Genomic DNA, 17,458 nt, shown 5'->3' with positions numbered 1-17,458 from the left:
TGCTTATTTATTATTAATAAATTATTTTCACCAACGATAATTTCTTGCCATATATCTAATATTCTGAATTGTGATTTTTAAAATGGGGAATATTTAATTTTTATTTTTTTCAGACACACACAGACATAAATAAGTACCATATGAATCTCAACAATGGTGACACGCTTCATGCAGCAATGCATGCTGGGAGCCACCATGTTATAAAAGCCCCAGCATGCATTGCAGCATAAAGCATGTCACCACTGTTGTGATTCATAAGTGTATTGCTCATTGTTAGTTCATGTTAGTTAATAAAAAAATTTTTAATAAATGAGATATTATCGTAAAAGGAACAATTTCATCAAACACAGGTCTTTGTTGGCATTCAAATTTAAAGGAAATGAACATATAGGGATCTATATGTTCATTTCTAGCTCTATTATTAAATTCTTACTAGTAACAATTATGATAATAAGTTTCTTTTATTCAATTATTACTTGTAAGACCAACTGGTTTTTCTTTTAAACTGGTACATGGTGCACCCCTATTTAATTTATAATTACCTTAGTGTTCAAGTCCATCGTGATGCTAATCTCTCTCTCTCTCTCTCTCTCTCTCTCTCTCTCTCTCTCTCTCTCTCTCTCTCTCTCTCTCTCTCTCTCTCTCTCTCTCTCTCTCTCTCTCTCTCTCTCTCTCTCTCTCTCTCTCTCTCTCCTCTCTCTCTCTCTCTCTCTCTCTCTCTCTCTCTCTCTCTCTCTCTCTCTCTCCATTGCAGATCACCATAAAAAGGAGACCTGTACTGTATGTCGTCAACATTATAATACCAGTATTTTTCTTCCTTTTGCTGGATTTGATCTCCTTCTTTGTTGACTCAAATGCATCAGACAAAGTGACCTTCAAAGTGACTTTACTGCTGTCTATTTCTGTGATGCTGCTGATCATCAACAACACACTGCCCTCTACAGGGAAAGATATCCCTCTGATTGGTGAGTCTAACATTGACCTGATTATTTAATATTACTTAATTTTTAGTACAAAGTAATACAATTCAGTAACTGAATCTCAAATGAAGTCACAAGAATCAAACAAAAAGGATTTAAACCTACAGTATTCCCGGAAGTATAGTTGAGAATTTAAGGATTTAAAGCAGAACAGTTGCAAATCCTCCTCAAATCAATTTAAAGTTGATGCCTCCTGTCAAACAGAGGGAAACAGAGCACAAGATAAACCTCCTCCTGACTTTCAGTTCTTTAAAGTTACTCTTCTTCTTCTTTTTGAAATTTTATTTGCGGTTGACGAACAACGATATGGTGTATTACCATCACCGATGGGTATGGAGTGTGGATCAAAATTAAATCAAACTGTATATCCTCTCCCATAAATTATTCATTTTTAAATACTGAAAAATAAAACTATAACATTAATTTCCTGAGCTATTTAGTAAAATATCTCCTAGTATAAATTGCGTTTTTATTTTTGCTAGATTTTGCATTAGTATCCTTTCAGCCTCGTATTTAAGACAGTATAACATATGTTCCGCAGTTTCTTCTTGTCCACAAAATTCACACCTTCCCGTATCATGTTTACCCATTTTATAAAGTGTACTATTTAGTCTTGAATGTACAAATCTCATCCTTGATATTATTATCTCATCTCTCCTGTTTTTCCCTGTACTTCTCATCTCTCCCACTTTCCTTTGAATTCTAAAACCTTCAACCTTTCTTTTCCTTATCCCATTGTTTTTGCCAAACTTTTTTTTAACAATACCCTTGATTTCAGTCTTACTTAGCCTAACAATTAAGTTTATGACGTACACAGCAAAATCCCCAGTGTTAAATTAACACTCATCAGTGTACATATGTGTCCACACACTACAGGGTGTTAAAATCAACACTGAAGCAGCGTTGAAGTTAATGAGATAATTAAGTGATTAATTAAGTGATGATTGGCTATTAGTGGTGACACCTAATGTTAATAAGCAGAATCATTGACGGAAAGAGAAAAAAAACAATAACAGAAATAAGAGAAACACAAGAACTACAACTGACTTCGAGTCATTACACATTGTTGCACTTATTATTACCAGTTTGACTTTATTTCTGTCATACATCTACACAAGTTCTTGAGATTCAACAGAAGTTTAGATGGTAATGTTTTAAGGAATTGTTCGTGTCAAGTCACCATTATGGTGATGAGTGTGATCTTTAGTTGGGCGAAAAAATTCCACAAAACATTACCGTTTAAACTTCTGTTGAATCTCAAGAACTTTTGTAGATGTATGACAGAAATAAAGTCAATCTAGTAATAATAAGTGCAATAATGTGTAATGACTCGAAGTCAGTTGTAGTTAGGGCTGGGCGATATATATCGTGAGATTGTTATGCGCATCTCGTCAATAAAGCCGGTTCCTTGATTAGTAGTAAATCACCATCACCTGCTTTCAGATGGAGCGGCATTTACTACAAAGAGCCGTAGTTAACTGACAAGCTGAGCCATATCGCATTAATATCGTGGACGTATCGCCAGCGATAATTAATGCGATATGGCTCAGCTTGTCAGTTAACTACGGCTCTTTGTACACAGCAAAAACTCCAGTGTTAAATTAACACTCCTGGGAGTGTATATGACCCCTCATTTACACTGCAAACGTCTGCGGTGCATTACGTCTGCGACAAGGTTTTATTCCGTCCTCCACGCGGTGCCAACTCACACCAGAAGCATTTCAGAAGCAGAGCGACTGGATGCGCGAGACCACGTGATTTGCCTGTCCGACATGGTTTTTCTTGATTTTTGGGTTTCTACCATACAGTCTATGGTTTCTACCAAGGATATTGGTGTGTAATACGTTTGGGAGTTTGCACATGGTGTTTATTTTGAATTTGACAATGTTTTTTTAACTTTTATTTTGTATTCCCGGTGCGACTTGGACGCGCGTCCGTCAAAAATAGACTAGGCGCCTATATTTAGCGAAGCGGCGCGGAGAGCCGCTTCTGGGAAGCTTCTGAAACGTGCCGCGTCGCGGCCGGTGTAAACACAAGCATTGACTAGAATGGGCGCGATCAGCTCCGGTAGCCGTGTCGCAGACGTAATGCGCCGCAGACGTGTGCGGTGTAAATGAGGGGTGAGTCCACACTCAAGAGTGTTGAAGTTAATGAGATAATTAAGTGATTAATTTAGTGATGATTGATCATTATTGAAGACACCTGATGTTAACAAGCAGAATCACTGAAGGAGAAAATCACAAATTGTAAGCCACCGTTATGGTGATGGGTGTTTGCATTAGTTGGGCTCTTGACCATTATATTATTAACTTTAGATTTTTTTTTGGCTGCTGTATCTGAGTTATAATTGCCTGATGAACAAAGAAAAAAAGTGATCTGATGGTGATGGTTATATTATGACAATCATCATTTGAACTCTGTTTTTGATTTATTTTGTTGTTTGCAGCATAACTGTGATTCTGCATAAATATCCAGAATTATAGATATAATATAAAGGATTTCTTAAAAGTTGTTATAAAAAAAAAATCTTTCTTTTAGGCACACACAGATGTCAAGTTTCAGTCTATGCATCTCAACAAAGGTGACAAGCACAATATTCAATTAGGAAAAGTAAATTACATAGACAATTCAGATCATAATTTATTCATACCGCAATGCATGATGGGAGCCATTAATGAGTTGTGATTGGTGGCAGCCACTGCAACATGCTTTATTATTGTCACCATTGTTGAGATTCACATGTATTTCTACAGCCTGTGTTACAGCCTATAACAGCCTGTGTTAACCAATGTGATAATGAGCTGATGAGTTGAATCAGGTGTGTTTGATTAGGGAGACAAGAAAACGTGCAGTGTTGGTGGTCCTCCAGGACAGGTTTGGGAACCACTGGTCTAAGTAATTTCCTTTTCCTAATTAAATATTTCGTTTGTCACCATTGTTGAGATTCATACACTCATTCTTGATATCTGTTTGTGCCTAAACAGTTTTTTTTTTACGTTTTTTTATCAAAACAACTTTTAAGAAATCCTTTGGAATAAATAGAAAATTCTGGATCTTATGTTGTAGAATCACTTGATGATGTAATCAACAATATAAATTTAAGTCAGAGATTAGGCTCTAAATGAGTTTTGTGATTCAGGTCATATGATGATTATATAAAAACATAATCAACAACATCTGATCACCTTTTCTCTTTGTTCATCTGGGAGTTATAACTCAGCCAAACAACATTTTAAGTAAAAAATTTAAGGGTCAAGAGCCCAACTAAAATAAACACCGATCACCATAATGGTGACTTAAAAATAGTGATTTTTCTCCTTCAGTGATTTTGCTTTTGATCAGGTGTCTTCAATAATGGTCACTCATCGCTCAATTAATCACTTAATTATCTCATTAACTTTTTATCACTGGAGTTTTTGCTGTGTACCTTTTAGGAGAACATTCTGGGAACCAAAATAAAACTACCCGCTGAAAACATTATTAGAACTTCATGGTAATGTTCTCAGAACGTTTTTAGAACAAAACATTTCTAGCTGGGTTAGTTCACTAATATAGTCCACTAGACAGAGTGAATAAAAAGAAGTGAGTGAATTGAGACGCTGATGAACATCTGATAAGCAGAATCACTGAAGGACAGAGAAACAAGAACAGAAAAAAGAGAAACACAAGAACTCATTATAAAATGATTATTTCTTTCAGACATGTACAAAATTGTTGAGAATTAACATATATTTAGTTGTTGATGTTTTATTGAATATAATAAAGTTTGTAGTCACCATGATGGAGATCAGTATTTGCTTTAGTTAGTCTCTTGTCCCTTGTTTTTTTTTTTGCAATTAGTTTCTATCTGGCTACTGTAATTGTGAGTTTATAAAACACATTTGTTATGGCAAGAAAAAGTCAAGAGGAAATTGATCAGGTGTTTTTGATGTGATGATGACATGATCTCATCCCCATGATTTGAACTTTTGGTTATTTATTTTTGGAACTTTTCATATATCTGTTTTTCAGCAACATGATTTCAAATTTTTATGGTAACAGTGTTGCCAGTAATTTACAGTCAAATTAAGTAAAAATAAAAAAGCCTGGTAAGGTATGTGTATGTCAAGAACTATTTGGAGAATGTTCTTGTAACAAAACTGGGCGGTTTCTTGTTTTTTTCACAGGGGTTTTCTGCGGTGTGATCTTCTTTCTAATTGGCATGAGCATGATGGAGACAATCCTTGTGAATTATCTGATGGCTAAAGGAGCTAAGAAGAGATCAGTGGAAACTAAAGCTGCTGTTAGTGGACAAGATGGTAAGAACTGACACAACATCAGATTATGAGGAACTTTTTCATGTATTTTATACTTTTACTTCACAAATTAAGGTTTATTATTGAAATTAAGTTTAAGGTTTGTTTGCTTTATAGCTTTGGTACATATGCAAAGAAAAGATAATACAATTCATCTTTTTTAATCTGAGTAAATAAGACTCTAAAATAGGACAAACTTATAGCATTTGAAGTCTGAACTTAGCAAATGTAAAGTCAAGTCAAGTCAAGTCATCTTCATTTATATAGCGCTTTTAACAATGTAGATTGTTTCAAAGCAGCTTAACAGAGACAAACGTATAATTTAAGGTAACAGAGATTGTTTTGGCTTTATAGCGGTTCTTTAATAAAGTTATTTTCCAGCTAAAGTTAGTTTTGATTGATTCGCTTCCGTCGCAACGATCATTTGTTATTAAATTAGGGTCCGCTAAGACGTCACCATTCTCTCTACACAGACTTTAAACGCGAACCTGTGATAAACGCTGATGGCGTTCACATGCGCGTTGAGAATTGGTTCTATAGTTATGAGCATTTGAATATATGTGCGCAGGTTTGGAATTCCCTACAAACCAAGCCTAAACAAAGTACTGGTGTTTCCTTATATTTTTTTTATACAGAATTTTATTTTATTTTATCAATTCGGGGTAGATACGCGAATTGAGTTTCCCCGACGACGCTTTATCTGTAGAGTGGTAAAGGGATCCTCCATAGGGAGAGACTAGTTGGCACTTCAGCACTGCGTTGTTATCGGGTCCAGGCGAAGGTCCTTCATCAGATCTGGATACGGCCTGGATCCAGCAGGCTGCGGGAAAACCTTGGGATAAACACAGACACTAAAATTAGCGTAGATGCCATTCTTCTTATGATGTAACAAGTACATCAGGATTCATGGGAAGTGTTCCCGGTTCCGGCTGACCTAATCTATGCAGCCTAACATTGAATTATAGAAGTCTATAATGTATTATGGGAATGCTAGGTCAAAGAGATGTGTCTTTAATCTGGCTTTGAACTGACAGAGTGTGTCTGCTTCCCGGACAATGGTAGGAAGACTGTTCCAAAGTGTTGGTGCTAAATAGGAAAAGGATCTACCGCCAGCAGTCGATTTTGATATTCTAGGTATTATCAACTGGCCGGAATTTTGGGATCGCAATAGACGTGAAGGACTATAATGCGTTAAGAGCTCGCTCAAGTACTGCGGAGCTAAACCATTTAGTGCTTTGTAAGTAATCAGCAATATTTTAAAATTGATGCGATGTTTAATAGGGAGCCAATGCAGTGTTGACAGAACCGGGCTAATATGGTCATACTTCCTGGTTCTGGTAAGGTGCTGCGTTTTGAACTAGCTGTAGTTTGTTTATCAAGCGTGCAGGGCAGCCACCCAGTAGAGCATTACAATAATCTAGTCTTGAGGTCATGAACGCATGAACTAATTGTTCCGCATTTGTCAATGAGAGCATATGGCGTAATTTAGATATATTTTTAAGATGGAAAAATGCAGTTTTACAGATACTAGACACGTGACTTTCAAATGAAAGATTGGAATCAAAGAGAACACCCACACAGCAAAATTAAAACACAATTGAGCAATTGTGTTTTACAAACACACAGTTAAAGCAGTCAAATAAAAGTTAAAGTAAAAAGAAAGGGGACAAAGTGCCCAACTAAAGCAAACACTGATCACCACAATGGTGACACTTCAAATTAAACAAATATCAACATCTAAACCTCTGTTAATTCTCACTAAGATCATCTGACAGCAATAGTCAAAGTAATTATGTCTAAATGAGACCATACATGATGTTGAAATATGTCCACAATGGCCACATCTGAACTAGTTTTAACCTTGCACGAAGGTTCGATGAACGTCTAGATATCGGACGTGCAGAACACGTCAAAAAAAGACGTCATAAAAACTTTCATTCTGGCTCCTCAGTGGACGTCTTTTCAACGTCCGACTTTTGTGACAAAGACGTTGAAAAGACGTCTTTTGGACATAATTTTGCTTAGTGGGTATCTTGCACCCAGCGCAATTGAATTTGTACACTGACGCATGTATCATTCCTATTTTGCACCCGCGCACAGCAGACTTTTCCCTCCACAGACGCACGTCGGTTAACTAAGAAATACACTTGTGCTCCCGGGGGCGGTTCAGCGCAAAGAGGCGTGTTCCGGCGCAAACGTTCCCTCATGCTATTTTACAGGTTTAGAAAACAATTCCGCCACTGACCGAAAAAAACTAGTTTAAAGTCAGTGGCGCGTTGCGCATGTTATTATATGCTATTTTAAGGGCGCATGCTTGGCCATAATCAATGTAGCGTGTGCACAACGTGCATACACTTTGATTCTCTCATCTACACAGAAGCAGCAGTTTTCATTTTTGCAAATCATACATTATTACGATAGATAGATAGATAGATAGACAGACAGACAGACAGACAGTTTATTATAAAAATATACATCTAGCTTACACATTTACCCAAATTGTCATACGCCTGTTTAACCGAAGTTAAACAGGCGCTTCTAGTTAAACTTACAGGCTTCTAGTTCAGCATCATCTTCACGTCAGCATTTCAGAAAGGGAGTAAGAGAGAGCTAAGAGCTGATCAGTGACTTTAAAGCGTGAAGATGGCACAACCTCTGGAGCTGTGTGAGCCAATGAGAAGATTTCCCTTTGGAGGGATATTTTTACGACCCATTGTCCCTTTGAACATGCAATTTGATTGGATGTTTAACACAAGAATCTTTAAGATGCTTATAATACTAATGCGTCACAAAGTTAGCAGAATGTTATGTAAATTAACAAAACGGGGATGAAGATTGGAGTTTATAGAGACCAAAAATGCCGCACATATAATGTTGGTTAACCATAATATGCAAAGTCTGAAACATTAACCCAATTGAGTTTACAAGAATACAAACGCCACATAAAAGGGAAAATCATGAGATGGGAAAAATTAGATACATGTTTACACATTTATCAAGTGGTTATATATAGAATATATATAGGATTAACAGGGTTTTTATTTCTCTTCCTCTGCAAGAGTTTAAGTGAGAGTCGCAGCTCTCAGGACATTCCTTTCGCTCGTAAAATCAGTTTCAGTGTGTGTCCTGTAACAAGACACCGCGTCCTGCCAGTGTGTTAGCTTCATTTGGGGAACGTTTCACAGGCCTTATTTGGGAGAGTGAGTTTACACAGATTATTCATTAAATAAATGAATAATTTGTGTGTCTGATTGGTCCAGACGCTACAATACATCTACAAAAGTTCTTGAGATTCAACAGAAGTTTAGACGATAATGTTTTATGGAATAAGTGTCCCCATTATGGTGATCAGTGTTTGCATTAGTTGGGCTCTTGACCATCTTCATTTTTTTAATGTTAGTTTTTCTCTGACTGTTCCAACATTGTGTTTATAAAGCACATTTGTTACTGCAAGAGAAAACATGATCTGCTCTCCATATGTTTTGATGATAATGACATTATCAGTATGTAGTGACCTGATGTCATTCAGAGCCTAAATCTTTGACTATATGCTTTAGAATTTGTGATTGTATCCCTGAGATTCTACAGTTTGAGATCCAACAGCAATATGAACAATTTTGAAAAAAACTTTGTGTACAGAAGTTATTGTGTTTAAACACACATACATCAAGAATCAGCATATGAATCTCAACAATGGTGACAATAAACAAACTAGTGACAAACAGATAATCTCTGAACATCACAAAACAAGCTACTAAAGTCATAACAAAACAATAGCAAAATAAAAGCAAACAGAAAAAAAACAATGAAAATTACAGGACAATTCAGCTGCATAATTTATTCATGCTGCAATGCATGATGTCAGCCAGGGATGCGTTCTGATTGGTGGCTCCCATCATGCACTGCAACATGAAGCATTTGTGTGATTGTCACCATTGTTGAGATTCATATGTAGATTCTTGATTTCTGTGAGTGATTTTAAAACCTTCAGATCATTAAAACATTGCAGGAAGTAGCTACTGTAGTGAAACATTTATAAAACATTTGGATAATCAGTTTATAATGCTGGGTGAGATCAGTGAATCAGGTCACTAGTAATTTCATCATCGAAACACAATCAGGGCTGTGTTTTCCAAAAGCCTCTTAAGCCTAACTTGATCGCAAACCAACTGCAACAAATGGTATGTACGATTAAATTAGGCTTACGATGCTTTTGGGAAACACAGCCCAAGTCATAGTTTCTCTTTCCACAACAAATGTGCTTTATAATCACAGAGTTGGAACAGCCAGAGAAATACTAATGTTAAAAAAGGAAAGGGTCAAGAGCCCAACTAAAGCAAACACTGATCACTTTAATGGTGACTTGAAACGAAAAATTCCACAAAACATTACCGTCTAAACTTCTGTTGAATCTCAAGAACGTGTGTAGATGTATGACAGAAATAAAGTCAAACTAGTAATAATAAGCGCAATAATGTGTAATGACTCGAAGTCAGTTGGTGTTTCTCTTTTTTCTGTTCTTGTTGTTTCTCGTTCCTTCAATGATTCTGCTTATTAACATCAGGTGTCACCACTAATTGCCAATCATCACTTCATTAATCACTTAATTATCTCATTAACTTCAACACTGCTTCAGTGTTAATTTTAACACCCTGTAGTGTGGACACATATGTACACTGAGGAGTGTTAATTTAACACTGGGGATTTTGCTGTGCAGGTTCCTAACCGACGACGAAGACTTAACAAAGCAGCCATCAAGTGTTAGACAGTATTCTAGGGTATTACGTGAGGACGTTTTTTTTTCCAATAATTAGAATCTCTGTTTTTTCAGAATTTAGAAGTAGGAAATTACGAGTCATCCAATTTTTTATATCAGCTATGCATTCCGTTAATTTTGTGAATTGGTAAGTTTCGTTAGGTTTTGAAGAAATATAGAGCTGAGTATCGTCAGCATAACAGTGGAAGCTAATTCCATGCTTCCTAATGATATCTCCTAATGGTAGCATGTACAGAGTGAACAGCAACGGTCCTAGTACTGAGTCTTGTGGTACGCCATACTGAACTTGTGATCGATAAGATATCTCTTCATTTACTGCTACAAACTGATAACGGTCAGATAAGTATGATTTAAACCATGCTAATGCAATTCCACTAATGCCAACATAATTTTCGAGTCTATTTAAAAGAATGTTGTGGTCGATAGTGTCAAATGCAGCACTAAGATCGAGTAACACTAATAGAGAGACACAACCACGATCGGATGATAACAGCAAATCATTTGTGACTCTAACGAGAGCTGTCTCAGTACTATGGTACGGTCTAAATCCGGACTGAAAATCCTCGCAGATATCATTTCTTTCAAGAAAGGAACACAGTTGTGAAGATTGTGCTTTTTCTAATATCTTTGACAGAAAAGGTAGATTCGAGATCGGCCTGTAATTGACTAATTATGTAGGATCAAGTTGCGTTTTTTTAACAAGCGGTTTAATGATAGCCAGCTTAAAGGTTTTTGGTACGTATCCTAGAGACAAAGACGAATTAATGATATTAAGAAGAGGATCTATGACCTCTGGAAGCATCTCTTTCAGTAGCTTAGTCGGTATAGGGTCTAACATACATGTTGTCGATTTAGATGATTTAACGAGTTTAGTAAATTCTTCCTCTCCTATAGCAATGAATGAATCAAATTTTTCCTCAGGGAGACTACAATCCACTGCCTGATGCGATACTGTAGTAGACGGTTGCATAGTTATAATTTTCTCCCTGATATTATCAATCTTATAAGTGAAGAAGTTCATAAATTCATTACTGCTGTGTTGCTTGGAAACTTCTGGGCTTGAAGCTTTATTTTTCGTTAGTTTAGCCACCGTTTCAAATAATTTCTTCTAATAGTGTTGAAAAATAAGCAGATCTAGCAGCTTTTAAAGCCTCTCTGTAAGTAATCGAGCTCTCCTTCCATAAAATCCGAAATATCTCTAGTTTTGTTTTCTTCCAGTTGCGCTCCATTTTTCTGGCTGCTCTCTTAAGGGCCTGAGTGTGCTCGTTGTACCACGGCGTTGGACTTTTTTCTTTAATCTTCTTTAAGCGCAACGGAGCAACTGTGTCTAAAGTGCTGGAAAAGAGAGAGTTAAAAGTTTCTGTCGCAATATCTAGTTCTTCTAAGCTATCTGGTATGCTGAGATGATGAAACTGATCAGTAATATTATTAATAAAGCAATCTTTAGTGGCAGAAGTGATAGGTCTAACATATTTGTAACACGGAGTCGACTTTGCAGCCTTGGCTAAATGTAATTTACACGAGACTAGATAATGATCTGAGATGTCATCGCTCTGCTGCAGAATTTCAACGGCATCAACATCTATTCCGTGTGATAATATTAGATCTAGAGTATGATTACGACGATGAGTACGTCCTGACACGTGTTGTCTAACTCCAATAGAGTTTACAATGCACTGTTAGACCTTACCAGTAATTTACTGTTAATTGTACAGTTCTTTATTGTAATCTACAGTATGTTACTGTAAAAATGCACTAAAACTCAAGTTAACTAATTTCACTTGCAGAAACCGACTGCCTTAAATTGACCAACTGTCATTTATAATGCATTAATAACGTGAGCAAAGTATTACTGTGAACTTATTTCATTTGAAACCACAACAAAACTTTTGTAAATAAAAGAGATCTCCACTGGACCAACAACTACACAGTCACTGCCTTTTAAATAAAGCAACATGTAGCAAAACATCAATGTTTGTAGATCTTCTCCTGGACTGAAGCACAGGCTCTACTCTTCAGCACAATGGTGACCCAAAAAAACAAGATTTTACAGTAAACTACTGGCAACAGTGTTGCCAGTATAAATCTGTTTTATAACTTACAGTTTATTACTGTTCAGATACATTTTGTGGGTGTGTCTTTTTATCTTACACTGTTAACCCTTTCAACCCCACAGGTAAATCCACACTATAAAGAGTAAAAGTAACATTGATGCAGTGTTGCAGTGAGATAATTAAGTGAATGTTGAGCATTAGTGATGAACACCTGCTGTTAACAAGCAGAATCACTGAAGGAAAGAGAAACACACGAACAGAAAATAGAGAAACACAAGAAATACAACTGACTTCAAACTATTACACATTATTACACTTATTATTACCCAGTATGACTTTGTTTCTGTCATACATCTACAGAAGAAGTTATTGAGATGTTTAAATGAAAATGTTTGGTTTGAAGTTACCATTATAGAGATCAGTGCTTGCTTTAGTTGGGATGCTGATGCTAAAACATTAGTGGGTTTTTTACTGCTTGAGCTTTTTTTGTGCAAGTCGCACTTGTGCACACACACAGTTTATGAATGATTGTGATTATGATGACAAAATCATCATATTGCTGGCTCATTCACTAGGGAATTCATTCTCACTCATTCAGAGTTTAATCCTCAATCAAAAGTGTTACATTACCACCACTGTGAAACCACAGCAATAAATTACAATGACTTTTTTTTTTTTTTTTTTTTTAACACATCATGTATAAACCAAAGAAACAGAGCTACACTGACTTGTAGAAACACAGAGATATCACAATTTAGTACATGAATCTCAACAATGGTGGCAATTTTTCTTTTTCTTTTTTTATTCATGCAGCAGTGCATACTGGGAGTTTTATATTATCCAGGAACCCAGCATGCATTGTGACATGAAACTTTTGATTGTCACCATTGTTGAGATTCATGTGCTGATTGTTGATGTCTGTGTTTGTCTGAGTCAAGCAGGAGTTAAAAATGTTTTGACCTATATGACTACAATATTCTTCAGAAGACCTGATTACAGAAATATTGATTTCATGTTGCAGATTCACAGATATATGTGAAATATGAAATACCCATAAATTCAAAGCTTATATACTGGTTGTGATCAGATAATCAGACATGTCCAGGATGATTGTGACATCATCTCAAAAGCCAAAAACACCTGATCATTTTCCTCTTGGCTCTTTCTTGCCATAACAAATGTGCTTTATAAACTCACAGCTATAGCAGCCAGAGAGAGATGAATGGTAAGAAGTCAAGGGACAAGAGACCAACTAAAGCAAATACTGATCTCCAGTATGGTTACAAAAAACTTTATTATTAACTAAATCTCTGTTAATTCTCAACAATAACTTTTGTACATGTCTGAAAGAAATAATCGTAAAACTGTTTATAAACTGGTTTCACACTCATTGGCTGGAAGTCAGTTGTAGTTCTTGTGCTTCTCTTGTTTCTGTTCTTGTTTCTCTGTCCTTCAGTGATTCTGCTTATCAGGTGTTCATCAGTGTCTCAATTCACTCACTTATTTTCATTCAAGTGGACTATATTAGTGAACTAATGTAGGGAACAGTGAATGAGGGTATAGGGTGTGATTGTGAAAACAGCCTCTGAGTGTCGACTTTAAGCTCTGTTAATTCACAGTATATTCTGGCTATTTTTGTTTTCTATGGTATATTACTGTTTTAATGGAAAATGGTGTGATAATTGTCAGAATTTGGCCTTCTTTTAAAGCAAGGGTTAATCTTGATCGTTTTACCTTTGTGAGTACTGTCTATAGAAAAAAAAAACGAACCGGATCGGTGCTTGCAACGCGGAGCTGTTACAGTTAATGCCCAGAGCTCCCATTCAGCTAAAACGGCAGTTTTGGGGGCATAAACCTAAAGAGTGTCTTTGTGCCTCTTAACAGACACAAAATGCAATTAAAATGTCTGTCCAACATGAACAGGGCCCTTACATGACAACAAGATGCGTTTAGCAACTTAGCCATTGTTTAAACTCACCTAAATAGTGTTTTAGACGGCTAGCTGTAGTCTCGCGCTGAAGTCCTGTGGGAACTTAGTAGTAGCCGGAACACGACGCTCCTCCCACCTGCACTATGTGCGCGATTTTTTCCCCCCAAACCACTTCAGCGGAAATCCCACCCTGCAGCTGATTTAATTGGTTTAGGTTACAGTGACGATTGACATGACCAAAACATTTATACAGAGCTATGCTTTTTTCCTCTCACAGTTGGTGTAATAGACCAGCAAAATCCTCCAGACTCAGTTAGAGATCAGAATGAAGAGCAGTTTTGCACTCCCGACCGTCTGAAGGAGATCCTCACTGAGTGCCGTCAGAAGACACCTCTGTACTGGACCAGAGTGGCAAGAATCATAAATATGACCTTCTTGGTTCTTTACATAATCACTATTATTGCGTTTATGTCTAAGATTTGGACGCTTTGGTATCTTCCATAATGCTTAAAATAATTAATTTGCCTGAGTAGGGTAAACATAAAAAAAAAAAAAAAAAAAATTTAATTAACTTTTATGAGTATTTAGAACTTCATTTTTCTTTTGAGTTCACAGAACTGACACATTTTTAAGTAATCTGAATTGTTTCATTTAATTTAGCCAGACTTAAATTTAACTAAAACTGTGCTGGGATTATGTAATTATATAATATTTTTATGCAAGATTAATGTTAAGTGGGAAATGTTTAATGTTTTGCTAATTTAAAATCATTTCTGTTATGGTGACATTTTTAGGGGGGTTACCATTATAGTGAAGAGTGGAGCATGAGCTTGGTTTGAGAACAAGTATATGTAACCTACGCTGACTAAATGAGTCAGAATAAGCAATTTCTTAAACATGAGTTCTTGTTATTTTCACATTCTCCATTAAAAAACCTCTTCAAACTTTCATAATAATTTTTTTACTAATTTCTATACTTGAAAGAGATAAACACATAATCTTTTTATTTTGACAGAAAATGTATCAAGCTTTTATTTTGGTGGAAAACATGATTTACCAACGTGTCACATTACAATCCTAGTAAAATGCAGTAATCGTCAACTATGCAGATGTGGAAATAATGTGTAACTGGGTTCCTACACTCATATAGCCTAAGTCAGGGTTCCTCAATTGTTTTTTACCAAGGGCCAAATTCTGCCGACAATACAAAGCCAAGGGCCACCGACAAAAATGTTATGACCTTAATGTTTGCTCTTCTGCTATTATTGTTGTTGTTGTTTTGTTAAAAGAGTCACAAATCACAATATAATTATTCTGATTTTATTTATTATTTTATTTTTCTCATTAGTCTGTTTTATTCAAGCAATTATGAGCATTTTTGTATTCAGATAAAGAAAACTAAAGAACTTTGCATGGTGGATATTAAAAACAAATGAACAAACAATAACTCTGGATCTCCATGTCTGCATGGGAGTCGACTGATCCTGCTCATCACCACACTGGATCTCTTCTCATCAATTTCCCTAAGCAGATTCAATTATTAGACCTATCAGCATTAATATTTTATTGTTCTTGGATCAAACTAAAAGTATTAACTGTCATGTACTCACCATTCAATGAGAGAAGTGACAGCGAGAGGCTGAAGCAATAGCTCTGATGTTAGGGCTATATTCTGTTGTAGCAATTCTGAGACACTGATCAAGATGCACACTGGACAGTCTGTTTCTATCCTGGTTCTTGATGTTGTTCATTATAGAAAACGATGACTCACAGATGTAAGTGGATGGGAACATTGAAAGAAGGAACATTGCAATAATTCTACTGTTCTTGAATTTAGCTTGAGAAACCACTTTTGTCCAAAAGTCGCTCACACTAGTGTAGCGTAAATGCCTCTGGGTTAATGCGAATTAGCTCAAGAATATAGGGAATTTTGGCAATATTAATATTTATAACGCATGGTCATAATTCATAAATCGCATATGCATTTACTTTATCAATTATAGGAAATGCCTCGTTCTGTACTGTCTGATCATTACAGTTAAGAAGAAGTATTCCTGTTTACAAAACTCCAAGGAAGTTTGTCTTCTGGCCACGAAGACAAAACCTCTTTGGGTTTATAAATTAAAACTACTCAAAGTAGTTTTATAATATAGAGCCTGTAGCTTTATAGATCTTTTGTTTCATTGACTTTATAAAAAAAAAGTGGGTTTTCAAACACAGAGACAGTTAAAAGTATAAATGGGTTTATTAATAAAATGGCACACACTAGAGATTATATAAACTACAAACATAAACGTACGTAAAAATGCAAACCAACAAATAAACATTTAACCGAACAAAAACATAAACATAGCGTGATCAGAATGAAAATGAAAGAAAGAAAGAAATAGAGGGAAGATAGAGGGTAACTTAGTCCACAGACCTAAGTCCTAGACACCTGGAACAGCTTTTATAGGAATCAATATACTTGCGAGTGCTCTTTTTGGTCAGGCTGAAGCTGATGCAAGAAGCGAGGATGGTGTCCTGTTTCTGCTGCGTCTTCCGGTGTCGCGGGAGGCTTGAAAGGCTCACTGAATGTGATGTTACCGAGAAAGTTCAGATTCGTCTCCCGGGATGGGAGAGGCTGGAAATCTTAGTTGCAAGACCGGCAGCTACGACTCGAACATGGGTTCGTTCGATGGAGAAGGCCAGGGCCTCCTTCAGATGTTCCTTGGAGAAACGCTGCGCCGGGGAGAGGATCAAGAGAAGTTGGATGAGTTGGAAGCGGAAGGATGAGAGGGAAGAGAAGAGAGAATCTTCCTTTTAACAGACATCTGTTTACGCCCTGTTTTGGGGACAGAGCGAATCAAAACTTCTGATTTGTAGCGGGAAGAAGTCTTCTTTGTGTGAAGAAAAACACGCCCCCTTTTACCATATGTCTTATGAGGGAAAGGATTCATACTTAGAAATATGATATTTCCTGGAATCAAATGCATATTATTGTACCTTGCAGTCAAGATTCGTCTCCGTGAGATGGAGAGGATTACAGAGATATCAATTATGACAGGTAAAGATTGGGGAAACATAACGTTACACTTATATGCATAATTACACACAAATAAAGTTTGATTAAACACACAATAAAGTTGTCAGTGTTTCCGTTATGGCAAGTGACGACACTTTGAGAAACATAGGAATACATATCAACATTCAGTGGCTTGTTATGTGGAAGAATATCTGTTTCCAAAATTCCAGAGTGTGTGTGTGTGTGTGTGTGTGTGTGTGTGTGTGTGTGTGTGTGTGTGTGTGTGTGTGTGTGTGTGTGTGTGTGTGTGTGTGTGTGTGTGTGTGTGTGTGTGTGTGTGTGTGTGTGTGTGTGTGTGTGTGTGTGTGTGTGTGTGTGTGTGTGTGTGTGTGTGTGTTCTGGAATGCCTTTGAGGCTT

The 17,458-nt window shown here is 36.5% G+C and overlaps 1 protein-coding gene across 1 annotated transcript in view; it reads left to right on the top strand.

The window, feature by feature from the left end:
- The window catches only part of LOC309510762 (5-hydroxytryptamine receptor 3B-like), a 161,755-nt gene extending 146,568 nt beyond the window's left edge, over window positions 1-15,187 (top strand). Inside the window, exons 11-13 of the mRNA XM_082185641.1 lie at window positions 755-965; window positions 5,147-5,278; window positions 14,314-15,187. Of these exons, the coding sequence (XP_082041767.1) occupies window positions 755-965; window positions 5,147-5,278; window positions 14,314-14,540 (570 nt within the window). The 3' untranslated portion in view covers window positions 14,541-15,187. The remainder of the gene's footprint in view (window positions 1-754; window positions 966-5,146; window positions 5,279-14,313) is intronic.
- The last annotated feature ends 2,271 nt before the right edge of the window (window positions 15,188-17,458 follow it).

The sequence above is a fragment of the Leuciscus leuciscus genome (assembly GCF_965113295.1).
Source record: "Leuciscus leuciscus genome assembly, chromosome: 1".
In the NCBI taxonomy this organism is placed as follows: domain Eukaryota; kingdom Metazoa; phylum Chordata; class Actinopteri; order Cypriniformes; family Leuciscidae; genus Leuciscus; species Leuciscus leuciscus.
Note: the sequence above shows the minus strand (reverse complement) of the source record. Positions and strands in the feature narration are given on the sequence as shown.